At 41.1% G+C, this 13690-nt stretch overlaps 1 protein-coding gene across 1 annotated transcript in view; it reads left to right on the top strand.

Moving 5' to 3' along the window:
* The window catches only part of NECAB1 (N-terminal EF-hand calcium binding protein 1), a 123757-nt gene that overhangs the window by 53425 nt on the left and 56642 nt on the right, over positions 1-13690 (top strand). The window contains exons 4-5 of the mRNA XM_065399436.1: positions 7387-7412; positions 9756-9853. Coding sequence (XP_065255508.1) covers positions 7387-7412; positions 9756-9853 — 124 coding nt within the window. The remainder of the gene's footprint in view (positions 1-7386; positions 7413-9755; positions 9854-13690) is intronic.

Below are 13690 nucleotides of genomic sequence, written 5' to 3'. Positions count from 1 at the left end.
TTTACATCATTATGTCTACCTTGTGCATAACTGCTTCCTATAATGAGCAAATGTAAATTACATTTCCCTGTGCCAGCAAAACTCACTGCAGCCCATGGAGATCCTGAATGCAACTGCCCGGTGCTGGTTATCTGCTGGGGTGGAGGTAGCTTTAATCCCAACAAGATTCTGTGTGAGCATAGGTGGTGGATATTCTAGAGTAGCACTGAATCAGTGCATTAGCCAGGCCCTCTTTGTGGGAAGCCCTCATAAAGGAGGAGCCAAGAACAGGTTGCAGTTACTTTGCACTGCCACATCTTGGATTCCTGGAGAGTCTACCATCAGGGACCTCTGCCAGCACTTACCCTCACTGAATCTAGCTCAAGGGTAGACTGGTCTTTTATTGGATATTAGGTATGTTCAACTATGTAATGTGGGTGGGGAAGAGTATTCAAAAGAATACCTAAAATAGTCCTTAAAAATAACTTCATGATATTAGGCACAGAGGGTTTTAAGAGAGAAAGTCAGGCAGGTGAAAAATACTGTGTGTCACAGGCAGCAGAGATTCTGAAAATAATTGTGCTGATGTGACATGTATGCTCTCCACTATACACTGTGCCTAGTATGCTCATCACGAATCAGAATGATTGTAGTGTTGGAATCAGAATGCCAGTCATCTGGAAAATATTGTAAATAACATATGTACAGCATTACCAGACTGGAGTCTACACTATGGCGTTCCTTGGCATGTATACCAATGGGAACATTGAAAAGTTGTGCACTGCAAATCTGAGTTATGTTGCAGACACAACCCTGTGCTGAGCATTTTCCACCTCTACCCCCCAATCTCCTCTAAGTCCCCAATTACTTACATGGGATTCTGCAGCTAGCTATGCCTTTTTGGGAAGAACAAAATGTTCTAGGTTTACTCACGCCTGTGCTGATTGAAGATACATATTATTAATGTTGATAGTATCTAACAATCACAGACATACAAAATTACAGGGACTCTGCCCTGAAGAGCCTACTGTTTAACTCAGTCTGGACACAACTGACAATGGGACTTCAATGGGTAGTAGGTACAATAGACAAGGAAGGATGGTACAGTGATTTGGGCACTAGTGTGATCCCTAGGTTTGATTCTTTGTCTGCCAGAGCCTTCCTGCATGACCTTGGGCAAATCACTGTCTGGTTGTCTCTCATTTCCCCATCTGTAAAATGGGGATCATAGCACTTCCCAAACTCACAGGATTTTTGTGAGGATAAATATACTCAGCGACTGTGAGGCACTCAGATAAGTACCTTAGATAGAAGGAAACATCAATCAGTATGAAAGAAGTGAGGTTTAAGGAGTGAGGTGCATATACACTGCACCTATTCTTCAGCTGGACAAAATTGGTGGCAGTGGGTTGGTGTGAACAAGAGCAGTCAGAAGGTGGTTGTAATTTCAAGAGAAAGGTGGTGTAGACGCACCCCACTAATACCTAAAGAGGCCATGCTGAGGGTGTGTGCCTCTGCTGATGTCCCCTGGTGAGTTAGGCCCCATTTAATGTTCTTCTCCCTGTATTGTGCAACCCTGGAAATTGCCTTCTGTTTGCCCTTATATAATATGGAGGTTTGCCCTCATACAACACAGAGCTAGTATGTGAAAGCCACTGATGACTGGCATGGGCAGAAGGTGTGGGAGTGAGGAAAAGTTGGCAAAGCAGCTAACCATCTGCTCCTAAAGTTGGATCCACTCAGAATACAGATAGTGTTCATCAGGGATGGGGAAGGGTGATTTTGCAGGTTAACCTGAAAGGACCGCACTGATGAAGAGATAAGGGACTTTTCTGGCTGTTGTATGGGAGTGAGAAGAATGTACCATCTCCTCAAGAGTAGGAAAAGGGAAACATAATGGGAATTAAGAACTTACCACATGGAAGAGAGGGCGCTGCTGCAGCCAGCTTTAGCAATGACATAAATTAATGGAGATATCCCATCTCCTAGAACTGGAAGGGACCTTGAAAGGTCAGCAAGTCCAGCTCCCTGCCTTCACTAGCAGGACCAAGTACTGATTTTGCCCCAGATTCCTAAGTGGCCCCCTCAAGGATTGAACTTACAACCTTGGGTTTAGCAGGCCAATGCTCAAACCACTGAGCTATCTCATACCTCTGCCACAGTCAAAAGGCAGGCTCAGAAAAAGTTCCTGCAAGAGGGCAGGCCTCTGCTGAAGAAAGTCAGCAAGAACCAGGCAGTCAGCATGAAAGGTGGGTTTCTGGAATGGGTACATCTCCTCCCATAACTTATAGTGTGGCTCAAACAGAAGTTATGGGCTTGATGCAGAAATAACTGTGTGAGGTTCTTTGCCCTGTGATATGTAGGAGTAGGATTGCCACTTCTGATGTACAAAAACACAGGATATTTGGGATGATCTGGAGCCCATAAAATTAGACAGCTGTTAGCATATATTGAGCACCCTTACAGATTTCCTGGAACAACTACTACAAAAAGGATGATCCTGGGAAAACCTGAATAGGTGGCAACGCTACGATTGAGGTCAGAACAGATCATCATAATGTCCCTTCTGGCCTTAAAATCTATTATATTCAATATCACAATCAAGAGTGTCACCTAACAGAGAAAAACCTGGGTGTGAAGTGCAAAGTAAGGATGCATGTAAATAAGGGAATTTTAAGTTATTTAAATAATGTTCTTTCAATTATTAAAATTCCTGCAGGACAGAAAATCTGGACTTCCAGGTATTGAAAATAATATAGCATTTCAGCCCTACATTTGATGGGATGAAAATGAGTCCCACTCCATGATTAGCTTCAGGAAACAAAATGGATTTATCTGCCTCTGTACTCTTCCTTTAAGTTTTGTGAATTCCCATATCTGTAAAGCATACATTTTCACTGAAAACTGCATTTCTGAACATCCTTCTGATCTTCATTTTTATTCTTGGAGGGGTTTTTTGTTATTGCATTTTTTAATCTTTATTTTAAGAAATTACCAAGTAGAGATGCATTAACAACAGAGGACTGTAGACCAATTAAATTTCATTCAATGTACTGGAAGGGTAACCAACATAAGTAAAAAATGACTGACATTAATACAATAGATAAGAAGATTGTGTATCACTAAGTTGATTCAATAATGTTCTACTATTTATTATTTCTATTTGGTGCATTAGTAAAGATAGTAGGCTGACAGTGGTACTAGGCTGCAGAGAGAGAGACGGGAAAGAGAAGGAAGAAAGAATGACAGAAAGATAGAAGGTATCAAAAAAGGAAAACGTTCCTTCTGCTCTAAAGTACAGTATGCTTCAGGTTTTATTTTTTGCCATGAGAAAGAAGTGTCTGGATGCTGAACTGTTAGATCTTAAATTACTTTGGATTCTTTAGTTTTTGCAAGCTAATTTAATTCCTGGTATTTCACTGGATTGACACCCCCAAGACCTAGAAAATCACTTCTAATAGCTTTATCCCTCTCTCTGTAATTTTCACTCATTTTGTAAAGGTTTCAGTTGCATACCCAACAGCTTGTAATTGTGGCAATGAGACACAAGTTTCCTTCGATAAAAAACATTGAAAAATATACTAATTTAGGGGGAAAACTACAAACTGTGAGCAAGTGTCAGTTAAGGTCAGCAATCCTGCATGATGTGTGTAATGGGGAGTATGTTTTAATAATAACCTCCATTGACTGTTAAAACAACACTGCACTTCACAGTCCCTACTGCATTGCAGCAGAAATACATAGCAAAAACATGATCCTGTGAAAGCTCCATTTAATTCAGTGTAAAGATTCTTCAATGGAGCAAACATGCTAATATATCAGAAGCAAATGATAAAGGGAGATAGTCCAGTTTGGACTGTCTGTCGCTTCCAGGCAGAGAGATTAAAAAAAAAAAAAGATTTCAGGAGTAGGAGAAACACAGCTAGATGACAATAAATATATCTAATGGTTCAGTAAAGTAACTCAAACCAATTTCTAATCCCAAAATGGAAAGAAACGCCTTCAGATGGATGTTTTCTTAAATCAACTAATTTTTAAACTATTTATTTAGGAAATTTTAACATGTTTATAAATCCTTACCATGTAAATATAAAAAAAAAACCATACACACACACCAGTTAGTTTTTGTTTACAAAAACATTATACAGAAATATAGTCAGAGATTTCTATTTAACAGGGTGTTACCATATTACAGAGTGAGCATCATTACAACTATAATATATCCTTTCTAGTAATTGTATTAAACTGAGCAAAGTGTCCATATGCACATTTAACAGACCAGGCATGTCTATCAAATGTTGATATTCAAAAAATAAAAATAAAAAAATTGCACAGGTGTGCTGGGGGGGGTTCTGCAGATGGATGTACTTTGAGTATGGAATTTAAAGTAACCAAATGTCTTTTTGGTTAGGTATGGAACTGATGTGTTAATTTTCCATAACCACAACCTCCCATATGTTTGAACCATTTCTTTACTGTTGTGCATTTTTCTTTTTCCACTAGCAGATGAGAGATTAATTCTTCATTTCCTCTTGTAAAGCACCTAACTTTAAAGCCAAGCCTAAACAAGTGCTGTGTATTAGTTACAACTTTAAGAGCTGGCCAGAGCGTCTGAATATTGCGCAGATCCCTGACCAGGGGACCAATGAAGAAAGAGTGCAACCTTCAAGCATGATCCCTTCTATTCCCCCAATCCCTGTGATAGCCCCTCCTTGGAGAAGGAGAGGGAATGCTGGGGGTTGGAGGCAGAAAGTGAAGGACCAGGAACATAGAGGAACATACATCCTTCCCTCATCATCACTACCCACTGCTCCAGGGTGGGATTCTTTGTAGAAGCTAATGCTGATTGAATCCCTGATGTGAAACATCTCCTTCCTCAAGGGGCAGCAGGGAATGGCCAGGCAGTGCAGCTAGGGGTCAGAGCTGGTGCAGGGACCCAGAGGAATCTTGGGGGCTGAACCCCTGCTTCTCCTGCAAAGCAGAACCCCGCCCCCTGATGAAACAATACCGAGAGTAAACTTCCTGAGCCACTGTTGACTGTTTTCCCCATATAGGAGACAATCTCAGTCTTTGTAATTAATGGAAGGAAGTTCTATCATGAACAGAGCCAGGGACTGGGTGTTAGGACTCCTGGGTTAAATTGGCAGCTCAGCCTTGACTCACTGTGTGATCGCCAAGTGCCTTAGTTTACTAGTCTGTGAAATGGGTATGTAAAGGTGTGGGCAGTCCCTACACATCCCCTTACCACCCAGTATGGCGCTACCGGTGTGCCCCTCTTTAATTTCACCCAGTGCAGCAGCAAAAGATTTTCTTTAGCCACCCAAGGCAAGAAGCCATATTCACAAAAATACCATATCCCCTTTTTAATCAGGTTTCAAGACAGGAATCATTGTAACAAACTGTTCATCAGGACCCTGGTTCAGGGCTCCCAAACTTACAGTCCACTCACCAGTCTCCAAGTCAGGTTAGGCTTCTCTCCTCGTGCTTGGGGGCTTATCTACACACCAAAAATCACAACCCACAGCAGCAAGTCTCAGAGCTGGGTCAACTGACTTGGGCTTGCACAGTGGAGCTAAATATAGCAGTGTAGACATTTGGGCCCAGGCTGGAGCCCAGTCTCTGAAACCCAGCAAAACCCAGAGCCCAAGACTCGCCTACACTGCTATTTTTTCCCCCGCAGCGTGAGTCTGAGTCAGCTGACCTGGGTTCTGAGACTCCCTGCCATGAGTCTTTTTTTGTTGCATAGGTGTACTCAGAAAGCAACCCTCACCCATTGCAGCCTACCTGGCTTCTATTCCCCACTCTACTTTGCTCGGCTGAGTCAACTCTGCTTCCTGGCCCTGTTTATATGGCTCAGCCCTCAGGGTGGGGCAGGGCCTCCTTGATTATCTGCAGGCTATCGGCATCAGACTGTCCCTGAAAAGGGTACTACACTTTCATAATACTTACCTACTTCACAAAAATGTGATGTGGCTTACTTGTTTGTAAAGAGTTTTGTGAGCCATGGAAGATCCATGACTCCAAATACTATTGTAAGCACCACAATGTATTTTAGATATTAAAGTACCAGTCACAATTATATTGAGGTGCCGATACTACAAAGTGTACTTTTTAGGAATCATTAAAAAAGGGATAGAGAATAAGACCGAGAATATCTTATTGCCCTTATATAATATATATATATCGAGATATACCTATCTCATAGAACTGGAAGGGACCTTGAAAGGTCATTGAGTCCAGTCCCCTGCCTTCACTAGCAGGACCAAGTACCAATTTTGCCCCAGATCCCTAAATGGCCCCCTCCAGGATTGAACTCACAACCCTGGGTTTAGCAGGCCAATGCTCAAACCACTGAGCTATCCCTCCCCCTGTGCGTCCATGGTAAGTCCATGGTACGCCCACATCTTGAATGCTGCATACAGATGTGGTCTCCTCATCTCAAAAAAGATATACTGGCATTAGAAAAAGTTCAGAAAAGGGCAACTAAAATGATTAGGGGTTTGGAACAGGTCCCATATGAGGAGAGATTAAAGAGGCTAGGACTTTTCAGCTTGGAAAAGAGGAGACTAAGGGGGGATATGATAGAGGTATATAAAATCATGAGTGGTGTGGAGAAAGTGAATTAGGAAAAGTTATTTACTTGTTCCCATAATATAAGAACTAGGGGCCACCAAATGAAATTAATGGGCAGCAGGTTTAAAACAAATAAAAGGAAGTTCTTCTTCACACAGCGCACAGTCAACCTGTGGAACTCCTTGCTTGAGGAGATTGTGAAGGCTAAGACTATAACAGGGTTTAAAAGAGAACTAGATAAATTCATGGAGGTTAAGTCCATTAATGGCTATTAGCCAGGATGGGTAAGGAATGGTGTCCCTAGCCTCTGTTTGTCAGAGGGTGGAGATGGATGGCAGGAGAGAGATCACTTGATCATTACCTGTTAGGTTCACTCCCTCTGGGGCACCTGGCATTGGACACTGTCAGTAGACAGGATACTGGGCTGGATGAACCTTTGGTCTGACCCAATATGGCCATTCTTATGTACTAACAAGGAACATTGGAATTGCCTTATTGGGTCAGACATGTGGTCCATCTAGTTCAGTATTCTGTCTCCAACAGCAGCTAATACCAGATGTCTCAGAGGAAGATGTAAGAACTCAGCAGTAGACACATGTGGATTGATCTGGCCCTCAAAGGTCTCACTCTAGTCCCTAATAATTAGAGACTGGCATAACTTCTGAAACAAACGGTTTTTATCCTTCTGAAACTACTTTATATATATATTAATTGTTGTAACTCTGGATATTCATGTTATCCATATAAGTGTCCAATCACTCTTTGAATCTTACTCCTTACTAATAAAGCAAAAGAACAGTGATTAATTATATTTATGTATTCTTATCTTTTCAGCAACCTTGACACAGAAGAACTCTGTGGTAAGTTCCCTTTTCAAAGACAGCCATACAACAAGACTGCAACAGGCTTGTATTGCATGTGAACACATCATGTGGATTGAGCTCAATTTTCTCTTTGATAACATGGAACAAGTATATAAACTACATGGTCTGAACTCCTGGGAAAAATGGAGATGGCGCAATGAACCTTGAAGACTAAATTGGAATCTGCTAGAGAATTCTGCAAAAATACTTCATGAATTTTCTGTCTCATTTTATCATTCAAAAGTGCTTTTCTCTGCTCTACTTTATTTGCTTATTGCTGGACAACTTTTATTCCAATTATTCCATTACTTCCTCAAGTATAAATGCTTAGGCAACGTCAGCATTTCCAATGGCTTTGTTACTCTCCTCCAACTTGACAAATTCTGCCAAATCTTAATCAAGTCAAACTCCCATTGGCTGAAGAATATGCCCCACAAAAGCTGTCCACCACATGTGCTTCCCTGAAAAGCACTTATTTTTGTTCCTGGGCTAGTTTCACAGCATCTGAGTTAATAATGCTGCTTGCAGCACAAGAAGTACACAGTTCAGAGTAGTCCTTCAAATGCACCCACAAATTGTCAAAAATCAGTTATTCGTGTAAAAAAAAAAAGGCATATTTCGGGGGGGGGGGCATCAAAAAATAATGGGAAGAGTGGTATGTGTGCATTTATATTTTTCTAGGGCTGATAGCATGGAAGCCTTTTAGGAGGTCACTGTGAAATACCCACAATCATCTGAATGCCAGCATGTTTGCATGTAGGTCTAATGCAACACTGTGACCAAATGTGGGGAGAATGAGCGATCTCTTTGGTGAAATGCAATGAGTGCATGGCTGAAATAACACAAGGCCAGATCCTCAGCTCAAGTCAAAGGAGTTATGGTGATTTACAGCCGCTTAGGATCTGGCCAAAATTATCTACAGCTGACCTCAAAAGGGAGGATAATGGTTTTGTGTCCTTTCTTTACTGCTTTGATTTATAGTTTACTGCTAATGATCGGCTTATTACATCTGCAAACTGTGCACTCACTTAGGCCCCAATTCTGCAGTCAGGCCCATGGAACCAGACTCCTGTTCCATTGTCTGACTGTAAGTGCTAAATGCTATATGCCAGTGGTTCTCAAAGCCGGTACGCCGCTTGTTCAGGGAAAGTCCCTGGCGGGCCGGGCCGGTTTGTTTACCTGCGGCGTCTGCAGGTTCAGCCGATTGCGGCTCCCACTGGCCACGGTTCACCGCTCCAGGCCAATGGGGGCTGCGGGAAGCAGTGTGGGCCGAGGGATGTGCTGGCCACCGCTTCCCGCAGCCCCCATTGGCTTGGAGCGGCGAACCATGGCCAGTGGGAGCTGCAATCGGCCAAACCTGCGGACGCCGCAGGTAAACAAACTGGCCCGGCCCGCCAGGGACTTTCCCTGAACAAGCGGCAGACCGACTTTGAGAACCACTGCTATATGCAGAATTTGGCATATAAGGTTTAAAGGTATCCTGTTCTTCCTATCAACTTTGATTAAACATGGACTACATTAGCTACTCTCATGACATCTGATCTTTCCAACATCCTCAAAAATCTCTTATAAATTCCCAGCAGTTTGTTTCTCATCTTCCCTGCTTTGGTCTTCATAATTCTGGAACTGAATTCATCTGAGCCCTTTGCCCTGAAAATCCGAAATAGCCACATGCTCACTTCAGTGATTTTTTTACAGCTTTTCCATATTTTATTTCCCTCTCCTCCAAATAAAATGCATCTTCATCTCCAGGATATTAAGTCACACTACATTCCACTTATTTTTGTGAATAATGAGGCAAATAATTGAATTCAGGCTCTAAGCAATATCACCTTCTGTCGCTAATTTCTCCTCAATCTTATGTATTAGTGACTCCACTGACTTTTTGTTTCCTTCTCATCTAACTAAAAAACTTCACAGGGTATGTTTGCACTGCAATCGGAGATGTGATTGCAGCATGCATAGACGCACCAGAGCTATTTTTCATCTAACACTGTGGTGCAGAGATATTAATTGAGCTGTCAAGCCGCAATTGACCTCAGGGTCTCTCAATTCATAATCCTATGCCCTATTCACTGTACAATCCCAGTTCCCTCAAATGAACATATAGTGCTGCTAAAAGAAAAACAAATGTAATTATGTTAATTACTTTCCTTGATAAAACAGAATTTTATGGGAAAGCTCTTCAGTTTCATCCCACACTGAAAGTTATGTAGGGAAGTATATATTGCCATTATACTCAGAACATGGTGAGCTGTTTGTTACATTTATTTTACTAGCTGGGTCTAATACCTAAAATCCTAGATGAAAGGTTACTGGAGTCATGATTTATTCTTCCAGAATATTTTTCTCAGCATTTGGGAGAGTATGAAAATGTGCTGTCTACCTTAGAAGACCTAAATGTTTCTATACTGAAGGCAATGGACAAAACAAAGAAAGTAAGTGGAAGTTATATTCGTCTTCTACACAATATTTTGAGTCTTTTTTTCTATTGTGATTTGATGTACTGGGTTTTAATTTCATTATTCACAAAGTATTTGATAACTCTTGTTTAATTATTTCCACATTTTTGTTGTTTTATACTAGAGGAGAAACAGGCTTCTTGAAATGGTCAAAATACCAAGGCATTAAAGTCTAGGTGCAAGGAATTTGTAGTTTCAATCCATGCAAAATTACCTTTTTGAATGACAGACAACATGACCTTCAACTCCTAATAATGTAGGGTGTTCATATTCCATTCAAAAGATCCTGGATATCATAAAGGTGCTGCATTCCAGTAAAAATGCTAATGTTATATTAAGCCAATTACCTGAGCATAGAATGAGAGAAGCACTAAACGCAGCTTTCAATAATTTTTAGGATGTGTTCAGGAGCAATATTTACAGTATGGCCAGTTGCAGATTTATAGATTTTAAAGCCAGAAGAGGCTAGAATGATCATTTATAATTTATAAAAGGGTGTCAATAAGGAGGAGGGAGAAAACTTGTTCACCTTAGCCTCTAAGGATAGAACAAGAAGCAATGGGCTTAAACTGCAGCAAGGGAGGTTTAGGTTGGACATTAGGAAAAAGTTCCTAACTGTCAGGGTGGTTAAACACTGGAATAAATTGCCTAGGGAGGTTGTGGAATCTCCATCTCTGGAGATATTTAAGAGTAGGTTAGATAAATGTCTATCAGGGATGGTCTAGACAGTATTTGGTCCTGCCATGAGGGTAGGGGACTGGACTTGATGACCTCTCGAGGTCCCTTCCAGTCCTAGAATCTATGAAAAAAAACCACATGCCATGGAATCTTTCCCAGTAATTCCTGCATCAAGCCCTAACAGCATCATATAGACAAGAGAAATATGGGGATTCTCATCAGTACCATAATTACAGAAGATGCCATCTCTTGCATCAAGGCTTTTCCAAGAGTACAGAATGTATATATTTTAATTGACCAACTGACATGTACAACAGCCAGAAAGTTTATACCTTACTGTGCAGGGGTTGACTCACCGCCAGCACCTCCTCATGACTGGGTGTGGTGTGGCATCTCTCCGCTAGAATCTGCTGCTGCTAGTTGCTCTCTGCGGTGGCCTGCTCCTTCCTGTGACTTGGCCCTCCGGCCAGGTCACTTCAAAGTCTCTCCCGCTCCCAGGGTAGTCCATAAACAGAAAGCGAGGGGTGTTAACACAAAAAAACGGAGTTAGTAAGAGAGCAAGGAACGCCTCTCTCTCAGGCTGTCTCAGGATCTGGCTCTCCCTTACCTCAGGGAGGGACTATCAGGCAGTGGTGGTTGGGGAAGTTCCTGCCTTTCCTCAGTGGTTGAAGGTCTGTTCTCTTCCCTGGTCCACCAACAAGTGAACTGGTCTGCACCCTTTTAACTCTTCCTCCAGCCTGTACCTCTCTTACAGGTGTGGTGGGGCTGGGCTGACTAAGCCCAGAGCAGTGTTTTAACCCCTTGTTGTCCAGAGTGGTGTTTGCATACCCTATTACATTTACTTTTTTAGAGCATGATCCAGGGAGGTGCTGTGCACCTCCAATTCCCAATGAAGTCAATGGGCGTTGAGAGTATTCAGCCCCTTGCCAGATAGGGGCATTAATAAGGAATATCTGCATTTATTCTTTCTGGACATAAGCCTAAATATAAACTGCTTGATTAGCCACATGTACAGGATAGTGCTAAAGGCAGAACATGTCATCTGATAACTACTGGATGTAAATAGAATGCTGCACTTAAGAATTACTTTGGAAGTTAATTACATAGGAGGAGTCTCAGTAGAGTAGTAAGAATGTTGTGAAGAAAAGCATTACTGACTGGAAACAAAACAAATGGGAAAATCTGGGATATTAATAAGTGTTACATTTGGCTGCCTCAGCAACTCAATTAAAAACATTAAAACTTGCCTAGACATTATCTTGACTTCAGATTCATGCTTAGTGGTTTTGCTTTCCTCAGGAGATACATTGGACAGCACACTCCACACAGCACCATATATTGACAGTAGGGCTGTTAAATGATTTAAAAAATTAAATCACGATTAATCACAAGGTTTAAAAAAGTTGTCGTGATTAATCGCAGTTTTAATCACACTGTTAAACAATAGAATACCATTTATTTAAATATTTTTGGATGTTTTCTACATTTTCAAATATATTGATTTCAATCACAACACAGAATACAAAGTGTACAGTGCTCACTTTATATTATTTTTATTACGAATATTTGCACTGTAAAAAAGAATAGTATTTTTCAGTTCACCTCATACAAGTACAGTAGTGCTCTCTCTTTATTGTGAAAGTGCAGCTTACAAACGTAGTTTGTTTGTTTTTTAAACACATAACTACACTCAAAAACAAAACAATGTAAAACTTTAGAGCCTACAAGTCCACTCAGTCCTACTTCTTGTTCAGCCAATCACTAAGACAAACAAGTCTGTTTACATTTATGGGAGATAATGCTGCCCGCTTCTTATTTATAATGTCACCTGAAAGTGAGAACAGGCGTTTACATGGCACTGTTGTACCCCTTCATGCTTTGGCCACCATTCCAGAGGACATGTGTCCATGCTGATGACTGGTTCTGCTCGATAACCATCCAAAGTAGTGCGGACCGATGCATGTTCATTTTCATCATCCGAGTCAGATGCCACCAACAGAAGGGCCACCAAACAGGAATGGGTCACTTTCTAATACTAGTATTAAATAATGATAATAATACAGTGGTATACAAATCTTTCAGTCAGCCATTTTTTATTAAAAACAGTGAAAACAGAACCGGGTGCTCATGCTGTCAGACAAAATAAAAGTTGAGCAGACAGAGAACCAGAGTATTCAGTATTTTAGAGAGAATGCTTTGAAGTTTCTATGTATTTTTATGATAGTGATAATCTTTTCACACTGCGAGGCCCTGCAATACTTCGGTATTATGGGGGACTAAGGGCCTGTTCCTGAGAGATGTCAAGTGCCCTCAACTCCCCTGGACTTCCCACTCAGTTGAGGAAGCTCAAGCACTTCATAGTCAGGCCCTTAAATGACAGACTGGTTCCTAGACAAACAACGTGGGTGAGGTAATATCTTTTACTGGACCAACTTCTGTTGGTGAAGGAGACAAAGCTTTCGAGCTACACAGAGCTCTTCTTCAGGTCTGTTTCCTAGGCAAGCACTCTTTCCGTCAGGCAACTCATTCAGTCATGACTTCTGATATTTATTGGGAGAAAAAAATTGGTTTGTCCCTTCATGCACTTGATCCACCCAACTTAAAGCCAGATAAACAACCAGTGCTGGACCAAAATTGAGGCACCCCTCTAAGGCAATGGGTATTTTATATGACAACTGCAGGATCAGGCCCCTAGATAAATCGTTCATCCTCAGTTTCCAGGGTAACCAAGTAGAGGGGGAAAAAATGTCTGTCTTCAGTGAGAACACAAATACATTGGATCAGCATGTCTGAAATTCTAAAAACCAAATTGTGAACAAGCTTTCAGTCCCTTCCCTATTCAAAACATAAACTTAGCTAAAGCTAGGTTGCATTAAGCTAAAAAATTGGAGTTCAGTGTAATTTCTTGTTTACTGTTCCTGCATTTTTTCTAACGGAAATTGGTAACATCAGAGTGAGCAATATTGCTTGATTCATATTCATAAATGCAAGTATTCATTATTTTAATGTGCAGCAAGGAATCACCATGAAGCTGGTTTGATTTTTTAAAAAAAATATTTGCATTAAATTTTGTTTTCTGAAATTTAATAACACTTTTTACAGGCATCTGCATTAACTAAGTCCGTGCGGTTTTGT

This window comes from Emys orbicularis, chromosome 2 (genome assembly GCF_028017835.1).
Source record: "Emys orbicularis isolate rEmyOrb1 chromosome 2, rEmyOrb1.hap1, whole genome shotgun sequence".
NCBI classification, from domain to species: Eukaryota; Metazoa; Chordata; order Testudines; family Emydidae; genus Emys; species Emys orbicularis.
This window is presented reverse-complemented; position numbering and strand designations above follow the sequence as displayed.